Raw genomic sequence first — 24,471 nt, 5'->3', positions numbered from 1 at the left:
TTGGAGAGCAACTTATAACGTACAAAAACACATATTCAGAGGGTTGAATCATATCCTGAACATTACATGAGCTTTTCCACCTTTCAATCAGGATCAACAACAAGAAAAAGAAAATTATGCGGGCAAGAAAAAATTGATGTCAAATTGGACACGGTCCTCGGATATTGCACATGATCATTACTGGGTTAACTTTCCTTCTGAAGTTTGTGGCTCTTCGAAATTTCATGGAACATATGAAATTTCTTCGATTCGCTTTTACTCAGGGAACGAAAACGCAGGACTATGGAAGCAAAGCGTGTAAGAGCGTGTAAAAGACAAACAGCCTTTCTTTGGGGTAATCGACAAGCGGACATATGAATGCACTAAAGAGTAACCAGGTTTGATGACTCAGAGTCGATCTAAGGCGCGCCCATTGTGTTTAATAGTACCTACAAAATCAAAAACGTCAAAAAAAGATGTAATTCGTCAGTTTTAGTATCAAGTAAATGGAATTCATTCAGATACAATACTAAATTTTGAGATTTATATTCAATTTCAACGTTACTATGATATTTTAGATAAACAAATGAAATAAGATTTATTGAATTACCTTTTTCAGAGTGGTATCGTCCTCACTTTTTCCACACGCCAGTCAGAGAATAGGAAGTATGGCGGGTTCGAGTTCTGGCGCGGTTCAACTGCAACCAGGGCAGCTCGATGGGCAAGGAATCGACCCAAACCTCCTTCAGAAGCTGGAACAAGCGTCTAACACCATTTTGGTAAGCTTTCTTTCCTCGAAATTGTCGGGGTGGGCCCAAGAAAGCTTCGCTTTGTTGCTCGGATGTGAGCTCGAAACCATCTACATGTGCCCCCCTCCCCAAAGTCTTACAATCATAATCGATATTTTAGTCTTTCTATTTAGTTAATTCGAAAGCAAGATCATTTTTGACTGCGTTCACTTTCGTTCAGTTAAGTGGAAAAAATTATAGTTTGGTGCTGTCCCCCTCCCCACACAATCGAAATCTTCCAGTTAGAAAAAAACAACTTTTGACAAGATGGTAGGGTGTCCAAATTGCTCTTGTGCATGGGAAGAAATGACATAAGTTTGATCCGCTACCAGCTTATTCTGGACCTGCAGGGGCATTTTTATTAAAATCCTGATTGACCATATGTTTGTTGATGTACAGGCATCGCCGTCAGCTGAGCAGAGACATGCTGCTGAACAGTTTCTCCTGGACTTCCGCAAGACCAAGAATCCGTACACAGTCTGCTGTTGTTTAATGGGTAAGATGTTAAACATTATAACGTTATATAATAAAGATTCTTAAAGAATATGAATTAGCAATGTCTAACAAAAATTGTGGAGAAAGAGGAAAAAATATTGTTGAATCTGCAAGTTGTAATATTGTGTGCTGCGAAAAATGCATTATCAGAAATTAAAGTTTACAAAGCATTGTCAACATATGTGCAAATACAATGAATTGATAAGAGTAATAATTTTGATTCATCCATTCATGAGTATATCTTAAAGTTCTCTAGCCTTATGCATATAACATTTGTATGTTTCTGATTGACCTTATGTTTCAAAGTATATTTGTAATATTTCAAAGTATTTCTTTTGTAAGATGTTGATCAACATCACCATCATCATGATCAACAAACATCCTAATACTGTAAAATGTTTGTTTTTTTCCAGAACAAACCAGAAATGACTATGTGATATTCCAGTGTGCGTGCACATTAAAAGAAGCAATCTTACGGGAATGGGCGCAACAGTCGCCGACTAACGTCCACAGTCTGAGAGACTTTCTCATGCAGTTTGTTCTGAACCGGCCAAGGTACTGTATCATAGTGAAGAATTATACAATGATGTACATTAATACCCCCGTAGCACATTCAGTGCTGGACCACAAATTGCGGTGGATTCGAGGGTTGGGGTTTGGTCCAAAAGTCGGCCCCAGCTTGGACTTGTTATAACTATATAAGACATTGCATTCCTTATTTTGGATGATGTATAGCCAGCAGCCCCTGTAAAAAAACAATGTATGACGGAACTTAAGGCGTTGACCTCAAGCATTAAACCTCTTCACCTTAGGTCATAGGTTTTAAGTTAGAAAACTTTTAATGTGACTCAAACCTTTAGTCTAAAGATCACTAGCAAATGATACAATGTACAATTAAGTTAGCTTCATCTCTTGCTCTTATCTCTTCATTCAAGTTATTATATATGATCATAATGCTGATTTTTTTTTTCCGCCAAAGCCTGCCGGTGTATGTGCGAGAGGAAATTGTGCTAACCGTGGCGGTCATCGTGAAGCGGGGAACGCTGGACTCGTCCGCAGACGACAGGAACCACTTCATCAGCCAGCTCACCAAACTCATCCACTCTGACAACGCAGCTGCGGTAAGACATTATTATATTACCTTAGCACCTTAGTTCCTCCCGTGTGTTTGCGGCACATCTGGCCGTCCTTTTCCACCTGTCGCGATGTTGTACATCCCTCTTAGCTCTGTACCAGGAGCTTACAGTGGCTTCAACTTAAAGTTCAAGGTTCTTCCCTATATTTCATCTACATGTATAGAGTCTTCCTCTACTTCATCTTCCACTGTGTGGCTTCCAGTCAAGGTTCTTCTCGGCTGTTCTGCTTTCTCTCATTTGGAAGGACGTTATCAGGCCACACCAATTTATTTTCGTTGTTCCCTGACATTTCAAAGTAAAAATATACAGCAAGCAGGCATCATAAAAGCAGAGGACAGGGAGGTAGACTTGAATATGACTGTGTATACACTCCATCACTGCAGAAAGGCATAAACATATGCATGGTCCTGAAGCTTTGTTTTCGTGATGTACCCCCCCCCCCCAAATTTTTGAAAGCCCTGTCTATAGATCCTAGATAAAAGCCTCAGGGCTAGACCATGTGTGAAGGCAAACATTTTGTATTTGGTTGCAAATGTTGCCTGTCTATATTAAGTATAACTGTTGCACCTGTATTTCAGCGAGTGGTGGGCCTTTCTACCCTGTCTGCATTACTGGCCGAGTATGGAGGCAACGGGAAAGGGACGGACTTCGGTCTCTCCTGGGAATTTCATCTACGCTGCAAGAAAGTTTTTGAGGTCAGTACAACCTTGCATAAAGTATAGATCGTGAGTTCGATCCGCGGCTGTGTCATACCAAAGACTTTGAAAATGGTACATACTGCATCCCCTACTAAGTGCTCAGCCTTTGGAAAAGAGTATGGGAGTTTAACACAGACTACTACCAGTGGACTAGCCCCCTGCTGTAATGATTGCACAATTGTGTGGAAAAGGGGCTATTGAAATGGAGATGATCCGCCCTTTGAAACATCTTGTGCGGGAAGGACTTTTACAACCAATATGCTGATGAGATCTGTGGCCTAGTGGTCAGCATGCTGCACTCAGGACCTTTAGATCCTGCATTCAAATCCTAATCATGACCCAATCCTAACCTGAAAGAATGCCATATTTGTCTTTTATTTGAATGAAAGTTCATTTGTGGCAGTACTTAATGTTGCATATTTTACCCTTACCTTTATCTTTTTATCAGACCTCAAAAAGGCTATGGGACTACATTTACCTTCCATTTGTTTTTTTTTACCTTATCAGGACAAATAACTGCTGACTGTGTTCATGGTCCTATACTGGAGGCCCTACAGTACTGTGCCCTAGACAACCCGCAGTCCCTACGGCCTCAAAAAGGCTAAAGGAATATCTTTTCTAACCATTCTTTTTTTTCCACCTTACCAGGATAAAGAGCTGCTGTCTGTGTTCCTGGTTCTCCTGGAGGCTCTTCATTACCGTGGAACACACTTTTTCTTTTTAAAGAGCTGCTGACTGTGCTTTGTGTATAGTGTACAAAATCTCTGCCATGTTTTGTTGTTGTTGTTTTTATCAGGACAAAGAGCTGCTGACGGTGTTCATGGTCCTCCTGGAGGCCCTACAGTACTGTGCCCTGGACAACACACTGTCCCTACATCCTCATAATGGCTATGGGTCGAATATGGGACTACATGTACTTTTACTTACAATTTTTTTACTTTACCAGGACAAAGAGCTGCTGACGGTGTTCATGGTGCTCCTGGAGGCCCTGCAGCAGCTGTCTGCTCTGGAGGGTGTGCCCTCCGACTGGGAGACTCTGGCTCTCATCGGCAAACTCCTGGCACTGGCAGAGCAGATCTTCACATGGAGATTCTCTTTACCACTCTATATCCTTTTTGGCGAAGAATGAGAAGTTTTTAGATATGCCAAATAACTGTGAGTTACTCAAGCAACTGGATATGATTTCTGAATCCAGTTGCTTGAGTAACTATTATTTGGTGTATCCTATTACCTGGATGTCTAACTTTCATCAACGTTAAAGTTTATAAAATTTGCCAACCAGATAAATGTGTAGAAAATGGTAAAACCTTAGCAATCTATGGATTTCTGCTGTCATATGGTGAAATAAAGTATAGGTTCATAGAAGTTGCAGTTAAGAATTAAAAGTTTATAAGGTTTACTAGTAAGTTAATGTGTAAAAAATGGACAAACCTTAGCAATGCTTTACTGCAGAAGTGTTTTTTGAACATAGATTTATAGGTTGATATATCAAAATTATGATAAAGCAAATTAAAAGTTTATGACGTTCACCAGCAAGTAAATGTGTAGAAAACGGTGAAACCTTAACGATGCTTTACTGCAGAAGCGGTTCCTGAACAACATGTCTGAAGCCAGATGGAACAGTCCGTTCCGCCCTCCCAGCCAATGGAGAGAGCTCGTCGTCGGGCGTGGCCTGGTCATTCACCTCTTCAAGGTCAGCAATCACTTATTGTAAATCCATTGTCTCCATGAAAAATGGAGGTGTAGTTTTTACTCTGTTTGCTTACACTGTGCGTGTTTGTCCGTCAGAATATCGTAAGAACCTCTGAATGGATTGTAATGATATTTGGTATTTTGATAAGTGTTGTGAGCCCGACGGTAAGGTAGATTTAGGGCCTCCTGTTGGCCAACCTTGGTACTGCAGCAGGACTTCCGGTTTTTGTATCTTTGGTCCTGAACATGCTGTGGTCTTGTTTATGTACTTTGTGGTACTTGACTTCGGTTGCGGAGGTATGAGGCAGTGGAAGGAGAGGGTTCGCCCCGTCTTCCAACACCATGCCCTAGACACAGTAGATGACAACTCATTGCCCTTATGGCCTCAACCTTTTTCTACCCTTTTCCCCTGCAGCTTTACAGACATGTCCAGAGCCATGCCGAGCTGGCCCATGTGTGTTTGTAGTGTTTGCTGCAGCTACAGTCTCATGACGGCTGTAATACAAACCTTTTCCTACCTTTTCCCCTGCAGCTGTACAGACATGTCCAGAGCCATGCAGAGCTGGCCCACATGTGTCTGCAGTGTCTGCTGCAACTAAGGTCTCATTAAGGCTCTAATGGAAACCTTTACGTATCCTTCCCCCTTGCAGCTGTACAGACACGTGCAGAGCCATGCAGAGCTGGCCCACGTGTGTCTACAGTGTCTGCTGCAGCTCGTCTCCACCACTGGCGACGTCTTCCCCGACCACAAGACTCATGCTGACTTCCTCATTCCCTTCATGGCTGGTTTCCTCCACCTAACTCAGAGGTAGGAGACTAGCCATGGTGGTACAAAGTAGTGCTATAGTTACATACTGTGCAGAAATGGAAACCTCCGATTAAGTTAGCGGTGAAAGGGTCACTGGTGCAATGGCCTATGTAGTTGGTAGAGTGTTCGCCTTGCACACGGTAGGCCGTGAGTTTGATCCCCAGCCAGGTTATACCAAAGACTTTAAAAATGGTACCTACTGCTTTGTATGGTGGTACAAAATACTGTAAATGCCTTTAAGTTTGCGTTGACAATTTCGAGGTAGTGACAAAATGGGGTGTTCGCTGTGGTTTTAAGTTCACCGTAGCGCAGACAGTAAGTACATCTGCTATACAGAAATGGTAACATCGGATTTAAGCTGCAGTGAAGTGGTCACTGCAGAAACCACAAGCATAAAATTTCTAAAAGTACAGTTAACTGCTAAGAATGTTAACTGCTAAGAAGGGTTAGTCCAGAAATATTGCACCAAAACTGTCTAATTTAGATGACTGCTACTAGAATGATATATATGCATGCTCTTTGACGGGTTGATTAGTTAAAACAGGAAGTCCATTTTTGGTATTGACAATTACAGTTAACATTAAACCAGAATGTTTTTTCTGTTGATTGCGTCTACAGAAACAGCCTAGCTGAGTACGAGGTTCTGGGTGTGGCTACCCTTGCCTGTCGACTGCTGACTGTGTTTCCCAGGAAGTACCTAGGACAGGTCCCCTCGGACCAGCTCCAGGCCTTCCTGACCAGGACCTGCCAACTCACATGCTCATACTCCTACCTCGCCATGCACCAGAAGGTTTGTTTGTTTGTTTTTGTCACATTAAACAAATGCAAAGGAATGTACAGTTAAGTGCTTATACACTCTTAAAGGAAACTGCTCTCTTTCTCTCTTTCTTTCTTTCTTTCTAGATATTTCTTTCCTCCTTCCTGTACAGCATCATAAAATAGGATAAGAACAATACAAAACAACAGCTCATAAGCAGTCACTTAACAAACAGATTGACTCAGATAATCTTTGAAGTTTCAGTCTTCTACTGACTATTGCCAGGCAGCAGAAGAGGAGAGACTGTATGATTGGAACAGTTTTTGAAACAGCTGCTCCTGTAACAGATTTGGACAGCTCTGTGGGATAGCAGAGACAGCTTCCCACCTTCCCTTATTCCCTCATTCATTCCTTCCTTCACTCTTGTCCTCCCAGGCTGCAGAAGAGGAGAGTCTGTATGACGAGGGGTTAGAACAGCTGCTGCAGATGTGGACAGCGCTCTGGGACAGCAGAGACAGCTTCCCACCTGCGGCACAGCTCTGCCAGACCTTCGCACCCGACATCTTCCAGACATACCTGCAGAGCCACCTGGCAACAGCCGACGGTACTGCAGCCCAGGTAAGGCACTGTTTGTATGGAATTTTGAGGTTTATATTACTTGGAACTTGCTGTGTTGTTATGTTTATCTTCAATGTTTTCTGACCACAAACCTATCCCCCCCCCCAGCCCAGGAATCATTAAAAAAACACCATTAGGCAAGTTGTATTTCTTGGTAAGATAACATGAAATGAAAACATGTTTTGTGATGAGAAATCTATACCCCGACTCAAGGTATAGACTTACCAGAAATACAACCATACCACTCCGTCTTCTTCAGCTATCAGATGACCCAAGGGCTGCATACATGTACATGTGATGTTTATGTATGCGTTACGTCAGCACTGGGTCGAAGTTTGTCGGAATTCCACTGAGTCAAACTTCTTTGAATTGGAGTAAGTAACTTAGTAAGACTTAGTATAGTAGTTTATTTTTTTATCATGTAATCAACAACACAAAGGAACTTTCATGCTTATGTTGTGTTTTGTTTTCTGTAGGCAGTGTCCTCCGATGACATGGAGGAGATTCGAAGCGAAGACGAGGACGACCGAGAGCGCTACTCCGCCCAGTTGTGCCATGTAGGGATGCTGGGAAGAACCGTGCCGGCACAGGCTATTTCTCAGCTCACAGGGTGAGTCAGTAACATTCTATATGAATAGTTGATTTCATTGCCAAATACAATTGTCCCACAGTGGGATTCACTCACACACACTCACTTGCTCAAACTCACTCTCACTCACTCTCACTCACTCACTCACTCACTCACTCACTCACTCACTCACTCACTCACTCACTCACTCACACACACACACACACACACACTCACTCACTCACTCACAGTGGGATTCACTCACACACATTCACTTGCTCTTACTCACCGACTTACTCACCGACTCACTCACTCACTCACTCACTCACTCACTCACTCACTCACTCACTCACTCACTCACTCACTCACTCACTCACTCACTCACTCTCTCACTCACTCTCTCTCGCTCCCTCCCTCCAGGCTCCTATGTGAGCGTATCTCCCAGCTGCAGTTGGAGCTGAAGGACTCAGCTGGAACCCAGGCACAGATGAACAGACTCTACAGACTGTACGATGATCTACACTGGCTACTGCTCATAGCAGGTATGCACACAACTCAAATTATCACCCTGTTTGAATCTTATGCAACTGTAGATGCCTTTAAGTTCACTTAGTCTAGAATCTAATTTTGCGGTAGTGAGAAAATGGAGTGTTCGCAGTACATGTAGTTGTGAATTTGCCATTAAAACAAGGGGGTACATGTAGGTGGGCAGATGACAGAACAAGCATTTCTGCGGTGTTTTTAAGTCCATGGTGAAGACTCTGAGGTTACGGTGAAAGCCATCAACATTAAACCTCCATGAAAAGTTCAACATTTATAGTGTATGATGCAAGCACAAAGTCATGGAGAACCCAAGCATATCTATACAAGATAGCGTAATAAACAATACAAATATTGTATTTTTGGTAACTTAATATAAAAGAAACAATGCCATGAGCACTTTGTACATTAAATTTTTATACGTAATGTAATGTTTGTAATGTTGTCCTGAATGACTTTGGTAAGCTGATATTGATTGGTTGACTGTGACCTCTGTACCATCAGGCCACCTTCTCGCTGACCAATCAGAGGGCGAGGCTCTACTCATTCCAACAGAACTGATGGATCATTCCATCTCCCAGGCTCAGATGGGGGTGTCTGAAGTCGGGGCCACCCAGTCTGAAATGGTTTGCTCCCTACACATAGATAGGATGTCCCAACCTACTAGTGACAAGTGTGATGATATAGTCAGGTAAGGCCTTTTGTATTAATGCAAGACTTTAGTTAGTTCTAAAAATGCTATGTAATTTTCTTTATAGTGAGTAACTTTTTACAGAAGCAACTTTTGTCAGTTGCCTTCATGAGGGTATTATTATATATCTCTATGTATCATATGGTTTTTCAACAAGCTATCAACGTAATGAACATATTTACCAACCATATTAGGCCATGTTGATTTGATTATTATGACATCCTCTTCGGACCCCTTAATCGATGCATGCAGAAAAAAAGTTTGGGAAAAAAGAAAGTTGCCTTTGTTATGAAATCAAAGTGGTCACGAAGGTTGAACAAATTCCTAAATACATATAGTATGAATTTGGTATCCGACGACTAAGTATCAGTTTCTATATTTTTTTTGCAATTTACGGCATACATTTTTTCTCTTTTTTTTTCAGCTGCTTAGTACAATACTTTTTTTAAGCAGATGAATATTGATGAGCATGCAGCGGTCATTCAAGGCAAATATTATCAAATCAACATTGCCTTACCAGATTTTTTTCGTCATTCATTTGTTGTTGTTGTTTACAGACTAGTCTGTAAGGTGTTTATGTTGAGTGAGTTGGAGCGTTACGCAGTCCAGGCCCAGTTGTAGAATTGATTGTTTGTTGTTGTTGTTTATTCCAGACTGGTGTGTAAGGTGTTTATGTTGAGCGAGTTGGAGCGTTATGCAGTCCAGGCACAGCTGGACCCCCTTCTGAGCCCGGAGCTGAGCAGGGACATCGTGTGGTTCTTCCAGCGCTGGGCGGGACCGTACCTCCTCATGCAGGAGAAACACTACCCACAGGTACGCACTGACAGAGCCTTCTTACATACAGTTACTTACAAGACCTTTAAGAATGGCAATAACGGGGGCAACTGATATCTGAACTGTATGTAACATGGCTTTTATGATTGATTGCCGGTTATCATTGTTACTGTGTAATTAGTCGTAGTTTGTGTTTTTATATGTGAAATCAGGGGTACCTGAAAAACAGGCTTCACAGTCTGAGTGTAATTACCCTGTATAAATAAAATAAATGAAGTATGCTTAGATCACATTGGCACCGCTGGCGGTAGTGAGTGTAGTCCCGGCCGGGCCCTGAAGACACAAATTTGTCCCGGTGGACTGCCGGACACCATTAAGGCACCTCTCGGTGTTCTCAGGATTAGCTCACGGCTCCCATTTGTTACCGGGTCCTGCGTTGCTTTTAACTGACTGTTTAAAAAATTTCCAGCGTCCTGGCCGTACCCCCCAAAATAGCCCAGTAGACACAGGGTGTCCTACGGGGAGGTTAAAGGTGGTGGAAGGAGAGGATTAGACTCCAATACCGCACCCTAGATACAGTGGATAACTACCCACTGCCTCTATGGCCTTAAAAAGTTTACAGAACTATGATCTTTATCAAGCTTACAGTTCGCTGTACATGTACATGTATGTTGCACTGTTGATATAAAGTATTAACTTGAGTACAGTGCCAGATTGTCTGTCCAAATGCAAAACAAAAAAAACAAGGAAACTTGCTATAATGTCCTTGCCTACATGTATGTGCTGCTAGCTAGGAACTACAAGGGAAACAAAAACTGCAAATTTGTCCTATATTCATCTGTCCAGGTCAGCCTCCCGTTGACCTGTGTCTTTGGTCAAGGTTCGGACTCGGCCAGTTTGGCTGTACAGATGCTGGTGAACATGTTTAAAAACTCACTGCCCTCTTAATAGTACAAGTCATGTACTACAAACCTGGGCCCACCGTCCTTAAGTGGATGTCTCTTTTGACTGCCAGACATTTATAAACTAGCACAAACCAGCGTCAATCAGCACAATTTGTTGTCTGAAATTGTAAATTTAAAAAAAAATGGTGAATTTTTTTTCAAAATCTGAAAATTTGCAGTTCACAATGTTGCCCTAGGAATTATTGTAAAAGGTGAATATTAACTCCAGCAAATCTTCTCTCTGTTCGTCTGTCCAGGTCAGCCTCCCGTTGACCTGTGCCTTTGGTCAAGGTTCGGACTCAGCCAGCCTGGCCGTCCAGACGCTGGTCAGCAAGGTGGTCAGCAACTTCCAGGTGTGGACGTCCGAGGGAGAGGTCACGGAGGACACGGTCCAGCTGCTGCTTACACTGACAGAGAACAGAGACAGGTCAGACAAGGCTTTTTCTGGACTGTAACCTTAAGGCCTATGCATCAATAGAGCCAGTCATAAATTCTATTAAAGATTTAGGAGAGTGCGAGTGTGTGTGAGCTAAATTGTACTGGTGGATACAGGGGGCACGTTCGTCTATGTTTTTGTGGTTCAGCCATTACCAGAGCTGCCTTTGCTGACCCAGTGTTATGAATTGTTTCCTTCTCAATAGATACATGTACAAATACAAACTTTACTACACAATTTGTCTATCTTATCCATAAAATCACATGACACAGTACCAAAGTATAGTCCAAGACTTACCAAATCCTAATTCCTGCCACTTTTTTTCCACTTCTTTTTCCCAGATGTTTAGAAGTGGTGAAATGCGAGAAGCTGTGGTTTTTAGCGATGCAGCAGTTTTGTGAACCCTTCATGCTGTTGGCGGCCAACTGTCGAAGACATTTGATGAAGGCTGTACTCTTTGCTGCCTCAGCCATGTCATCAGAAGTCCGGGCACGCTACTGGACACAGGTAGAGAATTTATAACACTTAGGCCACACCAATTTGATTTCTTGGTTAACAGAATTTTTGAAAAAATGCTAGATTGGAAAATCAACATGAAAACAGAATCTCAGAGGAAAGTTTGTACTTTGGTGCACACAGTTTCAGGGAGTGAACATGGTCAGGTGCAAGTTTTCACCCCAGCTTTCTGTTTTAATGAAGTCCTCATGCTAAATTTAACACAAAAAAATTGGTTTAACCACAACAATTAAATTGGTGTGGCCTTACTCTTATTTATTTACATTGTAGTAGCGTCATGTTAGCGTAATGGCTACTGTGTTTGGCTCAGAACCCAGTCAGTCCTGGGTATGAATCCATTGACATGCCACTGATGTTGTGCCCTTGGGACAGGCACTTTCCTCACTCAATGCAGGTGTAAAAATGGATACCTGACTTCGGTTGGGGAGGTAAAAGGCAGTGAAAGGAGAGGGATGGGCTCCACCTTCCAATACCGTGCTCTAGACACAGTGGATAACAACCCACTACTTTTACCAACAACATTGTGTACTATGCTAATATGCTGATGATTAGCACTTAGGCTGCACCAAGTAATTTTTATGGATGACGTCCTTTGGAGACCCTAAATCTAATGCTAGAGCGCAAAAAAAAAACAAGAAGGGCCAAAAAAAACAAGATGCCTAGATTTGAAATATAATAGTCGTCGACACATGTTAGGACGCAAATTGAATGAGAGAACACAGTGTAACAACTAACAATTATTTGATCCATCATGAAAAAAAGCAATAATTTGAATAAATCAGTTGAAGTTGAACAGCAGTTGTTGTCCTGTCCTGTTTCTTTCCATATCCCATTGATTTTGCAGGCCTGCAGAAACATATTAAATCAAAAAGGAACTCTTTGGTCATAGTAACAGGGGGCGCAATTTCTTTTTTTTCTTTCTTGGTACAGACCAAAATCAATGCGCGCGCGGACGTCATCCATAAAAATTACTTGGTGTAGCCTTATGCATAGAAAACAAGACTACTCTTATTTTCTTTTCTTGTTGTTGTCTCTCCTGTTAGACCATGCAGCCGTTGCACGACCGTTTCCAGGTCATGGTTCAGCGCAGAGGGTCGGGAGGTCACGCCGGTCTCCTGGAGGCCAGAAACCTGCTGGAGCTGCTCTGCGGGGTCGCTGAGGCCGCGCGAGTCGACAACACGTCCCTGGTCTTCTCCACGATCTACCCTCGTCTCAGGGACAGCGTCGGCCTGATGGACGCCTTCCACAACTACCCCGAGATCGTCGTGCTCGTCTTAGACGCCTTCAAGGAAACTATTACCAGACAACTTTGCTACCTCAGTCAGGTATGAAATGTACATGTATAGAAAATCATTTTGTTATGATACATGTACTTGTACATATTTTAACATAATTTTGTTTGCAGTACATTTATGTGAAAATTGCTGAAAATTGCCAGACAAAAGGAAAAGTAGGAACTTGCTCCACGTTATTCATACGCTTATGTACGCATGTTATTTTCTATCCACCCACAAAACCCTGTCTTTGAGCAGAAAGAATAAAGTTGTAGGAGGTGACGTTATTGGCAACTTGACATTGAATTTGCATGGCAGTAATTGCATATATGACCTTTGACCTTCACATGACCTTTCAACTTTTATGTCACCTTTGACCTTGAGCAGGAAGACTCGCTGAAGCTGTATGAGGTGACGATACAGCTGATCCGGAGCTACGCCCGTCACCACGGAGGTCGTGGGGTCACGGTGGACGCAAGCGCGGAGGAAGACGACTTCAACGACTTGATGCTGCTGCTGGACATGTTGACTCAGCTCATCAACAAGGACTTTGTAGACTTTGGGTCCACAGGTACGGGGATGTATACAGGAACAACATTATAACAGTCGCTTCAGGGCTCTTTCCAGCTAGAAATTTGTGTTCCTTCCTTCAGTTTGATGGAGCAAAGTGTCGAGTGCCGAAGTCTACAGTCTAATGTAAATTATATATCGTCTCACGTAATGCATGAATGTGTATTTACTACAGATGATGGTGCAGGAGAGCCGTCAGTGGCTCCTGCAGATGTGGTCTTCTGTGGACTGGACTTTGTTGTCCCACTCATGAGCGCTGAACTACTCAAGGTATGTATAGATGGGCTACATGTAGTCTACAACAGACTGTGTTTATGACTGTGAGTAAGTCTGTGTTTGGGTGTGTAATGTTATTGTGATGTATGTATTGTGCATGTGTGTGTACATCTGTACGTGTATGTGTTTGTAATTGTTACTGACTGTTATTTTGTCCTCTATAGTTTCCCAGCCTGTGTCGGCAGTACTTCAAGCTAGTGTGTGTGTTTGTGCGTGTGTGTGTGTGTGTGTTTGTGTGTGTGTGTGGGTGTGTGTGTGCATCTGTATGTGTGTGTGTATGTACTGGTATATATGTTCCCTCCTATGTGAAGTTTACCCAAAGAGAGTTCCAGTCTGTGTGTGTGTACATGTATGTGTGTGTGTGTGATTATGTGCATGTGTGAGTATGCTTTACTGACTGTGTTATTAATATAGTATTATGTCCTATGTAGTTCCCCAGCCTGTGCCTGCAGTACTATCAGCTTGTGTCTCTGCTGTGTGAGGTTTACCCAGAGAGAGTTCCGCAGCTTCCACAGCGACTTTTCTCCAACATCATGGCTTCACTTCAGCTGGGACTGTCCTCGTATCCTCTACATAAACTATAATATAGCCTAACTTAGTCCATCTGAGTGCATAATGTAAATGCAGACATGTTCGCGGTGGTTTTATATTCGCGGTTTTCACAGTGAACTCTTCAGCGTGAACTTAAAACCACTGTAAAAATGTTTACCCACCTACGACTGTAGTGCTACAATATTGTTTCGAAAACAAACTTAAAACCACCGCAAACACATCATTTTCTCCCTACCGCGAAATCACATCCCTGCAAAATTAAAATGTATTTACAGTAATAAAAATGTGTATCTATTCTTTTCCTCCAATTTAATGTAAATTGTGTCTGCTGTAATGTACATGTATCTAACTTCTTATACATTTTTTTTTGGATGGTTTTAGTCTGTGGCCTACAGGTATACTCAAGTTCCTCCATCTAGTCACTGACGAAAGACAGCAGATGCTGTCTGAAAGCCGTTTCCAAATTTTATCCAGTTGCTTGAGTAGCTGTTATTTGACGTATCTTATTACCTAGATGTTTAACCTTTATCGATGTTGTGTGCTTAACTGAATGATCACCAGAGACTATGGTGAGGATGTGCAGAAGTTATGTCTAGACACGCTCGAGTGCCTGGCCATCCAGTGTGTTAAATCTGGGTCCACAGCAGGACAGTCTTACCAAGCCTTACAGCATTTTGTACAGGTAATTGTCAAGTTTCTAGTCCAAATCATAGTCTTTGATCAACAATACTTTGAGCCGAGAGTCACATTTAGTCACATTTGTTGTTCTATTCACTGACTATATAATTTGGCATATAGGTTTCTGGAAGCAAGTTTGTTGTCTTCTGGTGAGAAAAGTTGACATCATCATGGTAGATCTTTCTTGGTGTTTAGTTGGTTCTGTCGCAGCCATCCAGATAAACATAAAGAATCATAATCATAAGGAATTACAAAGAAAATGAGTGATGTCATATTGTTATATTTATGTTTCTCAAAAGTTGCACAATAATTGTTCCTGCCCCCCCCCCCCTCCCACTCCTAGGTGGTCCTAGATATGCTGGTACTACAACCTTTGAACCCTGACCTTTTAGATGTCCTTGGAGAGACCTTCTATGCACTAATCTGCTGTCACCAGGTTTGTACCATAGATACTGCTTTAGAAATATTGTAACCGTTCAGGGTTAGACAAGTCTGGAAACATTCATTTGCCTTGTACATGGTGGGATAGTACAAAAATGATCTACTGGCCTGAACCCACTTTCCACTTTAATTTAAATGAGTCATATTTTCTACTTGAAGCAAGAAATCCTTTAATTCTTCATTTAAAAAAAACACTTTAAAATAGGCTAATGAACAAATATCTACCCATATTTACCCATGGAAAAATCACACCCTTAGAAAATTGCACCCATGGAAAAATCGCACTGGCCTAATTGGGCAAGTACAGGAGAACTGGTACCCCTTGAATCATCAATTCCTGAATATCAGTGCTATCTAATGTGTTTGTTCCTCTCCAGGCACAGTACGCACAGCTAGTTCACCAGCTGGTGCGGTCACAGGCGGACACGTCCACGGCCGAGCGCCTGGCCGCTGCATTCCATCGCCTCACGCCGCCCGATATTCCCCTCAACCTGGAGAAAACTCACAGGAGCCGCTTCGAGGCCCGACTGCAGACTTTTGTCATGGAAGTTCGAAGCATCATGACTGTCAGATGACACCAGTAAACAAACAAACAAACAAAACAGGGCAGATGTCTAACCAATGTAACAGATGCTGATGACAAGAAAGTGGATAAAATTTGGAAACGGTCAGACGTTCCAGACAGCATCCGCTGTTTTTTGTCAGTGACTATATATGATGAAACATTAGCTCCTGTACTCAAACAACATTTGCAGCATTATGACTGTCAGATGACAAACAAACAACGCAAGGAAAATAACCGGAGCTTCTCTGGCTAGCATATATACGATTTTCGGCGCACCGTGGAGATCTGCTTGGAGATTACATTGCTGCCAAGACTGCAGACTTTCGTGATGGACATTCACAGCATCGTGACTGTCAGAAGACATCTGTAAAGAAACAAAGAAAACAGGGCAGATGCTTCTATGCCGCGTTGTGCTTTCTCTGAACACATGAATTGCTGTCATCAATCAAATCTGCATTGTTTGCCAGTCACCAAGACTACAGACTTTTGTGACATTCAAAGCATCGTAACTGTACTGTGATGACACCAGTAAACAAACAAACAAACAAATAGCAGGGTAAATGTTTCTTCGCTCTGTTTGTGTTTTCTGTGGACACATGACTGTGTTGCTGGTATCCAGCAAGCCTGCTTTATTGGCCATTGGTACCAAAGACTACATGTAACATAAAACCCTTACCATGGACGTGCCTGTAGATTTTTATACTTCGGATGGAACGCTTGCTGTGTCACAACAGTTAGGCCCAGGAAAAAAAGTTGTGTTTCCGTTTATGTACCTAAACAAAATTAGTAAAGCTGATAGATAGGATTGTCCGGTGTCAGAATGAAAATGTTATGTCCCTTGCTTGCGGTTAACGCCAAAAAAGCCAGGGTCAGCAAGTTTTTGCTAGTGTCATTTAGGTAAATGGAAACATAGCATTTGTTTCCTAGGCCATACATGAAACAAAACAAAGTCATGTTTTTCCCATGAGATGTGTTTTATCAAGCCGCTGAACAAAGACCTACTCAAATATAAAACTTTGTGGGTTGTTTTATTATTCCAAAAAGTCTTGTTTTATCTGTTAGTCTGTTAGTATGTTCTCAAAACTGTGCTGACCTGTCCTGTCTACATGATCTTGTTAGTGTAGCTGTAGAAAGAAGATTGCAATATGTACATTTTGTAACCTGAGATTTCTATTAAAAGTTGAGCGCATACCAGCGACACACAGTGAACTTAACATGTGTAAGAGCAGCTGAGCTTCTTTGAATTCACAGTCAAACCTGTCTGAGAAGATCATACGGGGGAGGGTTGTTGGAAGACATGTGAACAGGTGGTTACTATGGACAGGATTCTTGATGCTTGTGCCAACTGAACAATTATCTAAGAGATCACAGAAGAGTGGTCGCTTTGGCCAGGTGGTCCTTATGTAGAGGTGGTCACTTGTAGTTGTACACGTTTACTCAAAGTCCTACTGTCATCATATTGTGCAATCATAAGGCCCTCATTTTTTGTAAGATTACCACCTAAGAGATTCAACAAATACATTTTAGCTATTAAAAAATTTGACCCCAAATATATGAACTTAACAAAGAAGAACAATATTTACTATACATTCTTAGGTCAAGCCCAGATTTGTTACCAGAATGTGATGTACAGAAGTTTTGAAGTTCCACCAAGATCTTTACTTTCGTCATCCTAAAACGTTGCAAATATATATTCTCCAAGCAGAGGTTTCGATGGGGGGAATACATGTAGTTGTGGCCGTGATTTTTTTTGCACTCTCGAAGATGAACGTTAAATCCACGACTGACTACAAATATCCGGAAACACAAACAGGTACACAGACACACACTAAAAACAATACCTATATTTTTCACAGACTCTTGAGATGATAATTCTTGCACCACACACTTACACCTTACAAAATCCCGTCATGTAAATGAACCCGGGTAGACTGACATTTACATAGGCAATAGATAAGTATTTTCCAATGAAAACGTTCAACTTTGAAAAATTCTTTAAAAGATTAAACTTTGTCCGATTTCGACAGAATAAAAAGCATTTTAACTGGAAGAATCTGATCTGTATTTTGGCAGCAATTTCAGCAAGTACAGTAATACATTACCGAGAAAAATGGTGTAACATGCCTACTTTAAGTAGGCTAGGCAGGTCACCGAGGGTAAAGACTAAAGGTCATGGGGCTGAAGTCCAACATCGCGGGAAGCCATATTTTACATCCACACTCCAAACGAACGATCCGACGGTAAAGTAGGTGAGTAAGACGTGCTTGAACTCAGGTGAATCTTTTGCCTTGTATCATTGTTACAGCCAGTGCTAACAGGAATCTGTTGGAACGAAACAGAGCAAAAGTTTTTCAGTGCAGCAGTTGAAATGGGACGTAGTTTCCGGGTCCCGTGTTCGAGTAGTTGACCCAATTTTAAGTCTCTTTAAAATTTTCTGATTGCTGTGCAGTGAAAAGTTTTGACCAATATAGGATAGCTTACTCTCTACTTGTTTCTTCTAACCCAAAGAAAACTTCGAAATGTGTGCCAAAAGTTAAAAAAAAAAAGATTCATAATTTTTAGGGTACTATCAATGAGGTTATTACCTCCTTGGTACTTTGAATGAACCTGCGCAACTCAACTCTGACATCTGAGCTATTATTATCCTTAACACAATTTCCAAACGTCTTCTGACAGAAAAGAAACTAGAGCCCTGTCTCAAATTAAATCCACTTATTGCAGACAAAGTGGGACACATTGTCTTCTTCCACTGCTTCCATTAAAATATTCAAACCCCAAAGCTTAGACTGTATTCCGTAGCAGTTCTTAAAACAGCCTCACTACTTGTTTCACATGTCACCATTGTTGACTTACACTTGTTCAATAAGCGGCTTCATGTTGCAAGAACCTGCAACTAAAACTAACTTTTTCAATAATTTTCCCGTCGGGGGGTCATCTCTAATCAAATTGTTCAGAAGGCAACGTTTCGACATATGTTAGATCATATGACTCCGAACTGGTCGCGAAAATCTGTGTTTGACGATTCTTCACTCTGCCCTATCAGCTTCTTTGTAAACTGCAGGACTGGTATAGATTACAGATACGTACCTAGTACCTACCCAATTTCGTTTAATACAGTAGTCGGTAACACAAAATAGAGAAATATCTATGCTGCCTTCGCGGAGGTTCGTGTTCTGTCTGTTGTCTTCTTCAAGTAAAAGGACCAACATCTGTTTTCCAGGCGTAACCATGGCAACGAATAAAGGAAAGCCCGTTGCCCTGGTAACGGGAGGCGGGAGCGGCATCGGTCGTGCCACGGCCGTCAGGTTTGCTGAGCTGGGGTACAGCTGCACTATGAAAAGTTACGTGTGCACAAGGTTTTCCGCCATCTTGCTCATTAGTGTACCACGTGACTGGGCTGACTCTGTCCCAGGGCACCCCAGACTTCTAGTACTTCCAGATGCGCAAAAGACATTGGGAACGAGGCATAGCTTTCACGCCTGCGCACTGGTGCCATTTGCAAAGAGGAATTTCCGGGCTTTCAGATCGTGAAAACCGCTTCTATTTACGGCGAATTTTCGGTGAGTTATGACTTTTCGAAATTATGAGTTGGTCTCAGGGGGATGAGTGAAGACCTTAATGATGTCCTGGAGTAATTAGGCTGTAGTTTTCTTAATTATTTTTTCTGGAATTAGCCTATTTTTTTGGTGTATCCTGAGATGTTTTAGAGCCATTTTACAATGATGTCATTCAACGACGCGGCCGTATTTTTAACGACACGAAGGATATGCATGGGTATGTCGACACGAAATGTATGCATTGGTCTCGTTCCCATAGATTCTATTGTATGGATTGATACAGATTGAGTATAGACACAAAATACTAGGATGTTCTAGACTTGAAAAATAGCTCTGCTCGAGCAGATTGAGTGTGTACAGGCTGAAATAAATAGATAATATCATTATATACAAAAGCTAGCAGCACCACCACCCATTCCCACAGGTCAGTACTGGTCTCCTTGGAGTCCTGACTGCATTGTAATTGTGTTTGAAAAAGCCTGTAAGTAATTTAGCCTACTAGTATACTATCATCATAATCATTTTCAGAAAAAAGTAGATTGTATCAGTATGTATGTATGTATGTATGTATTAGATATGATACTGTCAATATTGATAATATCAACATGTTGTTCATATGCACTTCAGGTGTCACAGATGGAGGAGCACAGAGAATACCTAGTGACTGTCTACAGAGTGTGCAGTATCAAGATGAAAGGATGGTAGGGCATATTAATGCCAGAACATGTGCAGCAGAAAATAGAAAGTGACTCAGATTAAAACTCTCTGTTTATGCTTTAACTGTTGTTCAATTGAATGTTCAAAATGTAAATAAAACTTCACTGTACATGCTGAATACCAGAAAGTCTCTGTCATGTTGATATATAAATTTCTATGTTCACATATATACAGAACTTATAAGTTATATCATGTACAAGTTGCCTCCCTGGCCGGTTTGACTGTACCCAGATATAGTTTAGTATAAAAATTGCAAATGCTCTCTCTGTAACCTCAAATATGAACCGTGCACATAGATAGATATCTCCTTTTCCAAATGAATTTTGTGACAGAGAGGCATTAAAAAAGGTAAAGAAGTTATCCTCAATTGAGGTGAGGCATATCAACAATTTTGGACTGAAGTCAATACATACATGTACACATGCAGTGTAAAAAAAAAATCTGTAACAAGATGAAAATATGGGCCTGTCACATAATTTAGCAGTTTTGTAAAGATTGATACAACAGTGCCTCGAATCAGGACTATGGTACTGCCATTCAGTCTCTGGTATCTATAGGTTCCAAGGTAAGGTTCCAAGGTAAGGTAGCAGTTATCTTTTTGTTATACTAATTATTTATGATCTCTGCATGACAATCAAATCATTTAGTAGTTCATGATGGTAGAGGTCAAATCAAGTTACCTACAGCTTCTTGGTGTCATTATTTCCATAAGATTATATCATTGATGGGCATTGAATACACATTGAAACACACACCTCTTAAAAACAGATTTATTTTTAGTCAGGTCATACCAATGATGGCATATCTACTCAATGAACAGTGAATTTCTGCTATCAAATGAACAGAAGATTATCACCTTAGTCGGGTCATAATTTTGAACATCATTCCTCTCCGACGTCAAGCGTTAGTGTTTACATAGCGTCATTGCCGAAGACAAAACACAGACCTCGCTTAACACTAGAAGCTGGGTCAAGAAGCTAGAAGCCTGTCTTGGCCATTTTTAGGGCTGCTCCGAGAGCTTTCAGGGATAAGGGACTTGAAAATCGGACCAGGCGATATGTTTCGGCAACTAAAATTCCCCTGCAATGTGCGTATGTTCTGATCTCGTGGTCATATTCTCGCGTGAGTGTGCGTGGATATCGAGAAATTCCCGTGAGTCATAGCGCGTAGCGGGAAAATTCAAGATGGCGACCAGGCACCGCTGGGAATAGCGTAAGTATCATAGTGAGCTGTGTGGTGGCTGATATCAACGAGGCGAGCGCAAAGGAGACACTGCGCATGCTCCAAACTCCGGGGATCGCCGTGCAGGTGGACGTTACCATGGCGACAAGCGTGGAAGCCATGGTAACCGCGGCGGTTCAGCACTTCGGGCGGATCGACTGCGCCTTCAACGGCGCCGGGATCGAGGGAACAACGCCTGCCAGAATCGCGGACACCCCCGTGGACGAGTTCGACCGCGTCATGGGCGTGAACGCCAAGGGCGTGTGGCTGTGTCTCAAGTACGAGATCGCGCAGATGCTGCAGCAGGAGCCCGTCATGAGCGACCCGGCCAAGTGGGCCGACAAGCCGGACGTGTGCCGCTTCCGCGGGGTGCGGGGCAGTATCGTCAACGCCAGCAGCCAGGCAGGCCTCCAGTCCATGCCACTGTACTCTCCCTACTGTGCGTCCAAGTGGGCCGTCCTGGGGCTCACCCAGACAGCGGCGGTGGAGTACGCCAAGGAGGGGATACGTGTGAACGCCGTCTGCCCCGGCCTCGTGGCTACGCCCATGCACGATCGGCTTAAGGAAAAGTCGCCTCCAGCGTTCAGTGAGAGGTTAGATTCTGTGCACCCTGTCGGTCGCATAGCAACGCCAGAGGAGGTTGCCCAGGCCGTGTGCTGGCTGTGCAGCGACGCCTGTCCGTTCACTACGGGAGAGCACCTAAAAATCTCAGGCGGGCTTTGAGCTCGAGGTAGCTGAGAACACAGTATATCAGCTGTAGGGATTTTACATAGTTAAGGACCCCGAAGTGAGAAGTGTCGACGCTTCAAAATTTAAAGTAGGATGCACAAGCAAAGTACACCAACCGAACATGTGTAAGTTCTGTATACGATCTACAAAATGTGTGTACATGAGCTAGATTTGCTTGCTCGCCTTGAAAAGCCACTTTTGTATGACCCCCAGCGGATGTCATCATACTACAGCTGAAGTACAGCAGTTGGCGGTAACAATATTTTAGCCCCATTTCACGACGACCGAATAAACATCGTAATCCGACTCACATATTCTCAAAACTGACGTATTACTCACGGTAATACTCCCTATTATGATTAAGCACAGTTTCCCCCTCGCTGTCGTGCACAGAATAATAACTAAGGCTTTTTCAAGAATTGTGACTTACTCCTTTTTACCTGAACTATTGCTGTGTTGGGTAATTGCCATAAAGAGATGTGTTAAGGAGGTCTATTTGACTGGATAGACACAGGGTGGTGATTGGATGATGCAGTTGATCACCGCGTCTCGATCAAAAATGTGACGAACTTTGGAATATGGGGGGGGGGTCCATCTCCAATAATTGAGGAAAGGTAAGAACCAACTATACACACTCTGTGTCAAGAATTAAAATCGTGTTGCGGATAGTAATTGGGGAAAATACCAATTACGCATTTACTTGTAGGGAATAAGGATGATGAAGATGACATACAGTCATCCAAACGTTACGTTAAAGCGTTTTGCTATGTGGTCGGTATGCTCCTTTCAACAGACCTTGACATTCTAGTTGCAATTTGCTGAAAATGCTGTTTCACGAGCCAGTGCTTAACTACCTCAGGGTTGTAATTATTTCCACCTTCACAGATGGGTTCCCATTACGTTAACGTCGTTCCACAGTAATGGCTTACGCTGTTGCGACTCCTTTAATTCTACAACCTTGGCTTCAAAACACTGACACTTCATTGAAAACGAACGAATTTACTCCTGGTTGCGCTTCTGAATTACAACAATGATTCATGAACTGAAATTAACAAGCCAAAACATGTAAGGCAACATGTAGTTACAGCATCCGGGGATGTCCCTAATCTCAACTGATAGCAGCCTCACAGTTGAGCTCAGGCTTTCAATTAGTTGCTAATTAAGAGACCCCGGTTCAATCGTGGGTCGGAACATCTCATTAATATTTAGGGCTGCGCCCGTTTTTTTGAAGGGACGTAAAATGGGGACCCTGTGTTTGACTCCTCCTTGCAAAAATAAACCCTTCAGCAGAAACAACAAGGAACCCTATAGCTATGTGCCACTAGACACTACAAGCATCTGAAAGAACGAACTAGTCAGCATTAATTCTAAGGCATTCTTCATAAAGATATTCCCTGATACATAAACAGCAAGGTGACTTGCTGCCCTACATGTATGTGCCAGTACGTAGGCACTACATGGATCTGAACGAACTTGTCAGCATTCATTCTAAGGCAGTTCCCCTCATCAATTTTCATTACTCTCCTTATCTTACCTCGAGACTATCAACTTCCACACCAGAGTCAGAGGAAGACAACTTTGACCTGACGGCATGTCGATACCATCATGCTCGGCCCAACGGCCGTTTCCCAATCACTGCAGCCGCTATTACAGACCGGCGGAGGAGAGCCGAGCCAGGCGGAATGTCATCAAAGGTCGCGGCAAAGCCCTCCATTCCCGCTGATAAGACTCTACAGAGAGGTTTGGGCGAGGTTTATTTCTGCCTGCGCTGAAGATTGGTTGCATTGTAAATGTGACATGAAGCAAGCCGTCATTCTGGGAGAACGGGCTCCGGAATTCCGCTGATTTGATTTGATTTCTACGCTAGGGTTGTGACAACAAAATAGACGGTGAACACAGGCAGCGAATTGCTAGTATCGTTCGCCACATATTACATATTACATGAATATGGAATACAACACGGCGTATTTCGTATTACCCGAGGTACCGGCCCACCCGCGGGTCGGATCACACAAAGGCCGGAGGGCGATCCGACCCGCGGGAGGGCTGAGACCCAACTTGAAGGGTGATGCGGAATACAACGTGTTGTATTTTAGTTTATGTCATGCCTGGGCCTGATACGGGTGTTCCGGACCGTGTGATAACTATCCGGATCACATAGGGTTCGGGAGGGTTATCACACAGGCTTCCATAGAATATTTCGAACGCATTTCGAACGCGTCGGTTGCGCGGCCGTCGGAAATTCGAATACCGGATTCGGAGATTGGAATCAATGTTGCTACAGTTTCTTGTTCGAGGACACAAAACTCCCTCAACTTCTGGCGCATTCCGCATTGAAATGTGTGTTTTCTCGGGTGGGTATGGCCAAGGTATGACATAAATAAAATACAACACGTTGTATTTCGCATCACCCTCGGTCCCAGCCCGACCGCGGGTCGGATCGCCCGACGG

The 24,471-nt window shown here is 42.7% G+C and overlaps 2 protein-coding genes across 2 annotated transcripts; both read left to right on the top strand.

Annotated features, from left to right (window-relative positions):
- Window positions 1-612: 612 nt before the first annotated feature.
- On the top strand, window positions 613-17,010 carry LOC136430182 (exportin-4-like). The gene is made up of 23 exons (XM_066420546.1): window positions 613-758; window positions 1,167-1,263; window positions 1,676-1,817; window positions 2,242-2,383; window positions 2,977-3,093; window positions 4,043-4,202; window positions 4,674-4,789; window positions 5,439-5,596; window positions 6,215-6,386; window positions 6,789-6,971; window positions 7,448-7,581; window positions 7,960-8,081; window positions 8,584-8,770; window positions 9,424-9,583; window positions 10,746-10,915; window positions 11,266-11,431; window positions 12,484-12,765; window positions 13,102-13,285; window positions 13,460-13,554; window positions 13,992-14,122; window positions 14,674-14,794; window positions 15,134-15,226; window positions 15,609-17,010. The coding sequence occupies exons 1-23, from the start codon at window positions 648-650 to the stop codon at window positions 15,804-15,806; spliced, it is 3,441 nt and encodes a 1,146-aa protein (XP_066276643.1). The 5' UTR covers window positions 613-647; the 3' UTR covers window positions 15,807-17,010.
- An 893-nt stretch (window positions 17,011-17,903) lies between these two features.
- Window positions 17,904-22,330, top strand: LOC136441384 (2,5-dichloro-2,5-cyclohexadiene-1,4-diol dehydrogenase-like). The gene is made up of 3 exons (XM_066438051.1): window positions 17,904-18,045; window positions 19,017-19,323; window positions 21,282-22,330. The coding sequence occupies exons 2-3, from the start codon at window positions 19,025-19,027 to the stop codon at window positions 22,012-22,014; spliced, it is 1,032 nt and encodes a 343-aa protein (XP_066294148.1). The 5' UTR covers window positions 17,904-18,045; window positions 19,017-19,024; the 3' UTR covers window positions 22,015-22,330.
- The last annotated feature ends 2,141 nt before the right edge of the window (window positions 22,331-24,471 follow it).

The sequence above is a fragment of the Branchiostoma lanceolatum genome, chromosome 1 (assembly GCF_035083965.1).
Source record: "Branchiostoma lanceolatum isolate klBraLanc5 chromosome 1, klBraLanc5.hap2, whole genome shotgun sequence".
Lineage (NCBI taxonomy): Eukaryota > Metazoa > Chordata > Leptocardii > Amphioxiformes > Branchiostomatidae > Branchiostoma > Branchiostoma lanceolatum.
The sequence above is the reverse complement of the archived record's forward strand: the minus strand, read 5'-3'. Positions and strand labels throughout refer to the sequence as shown.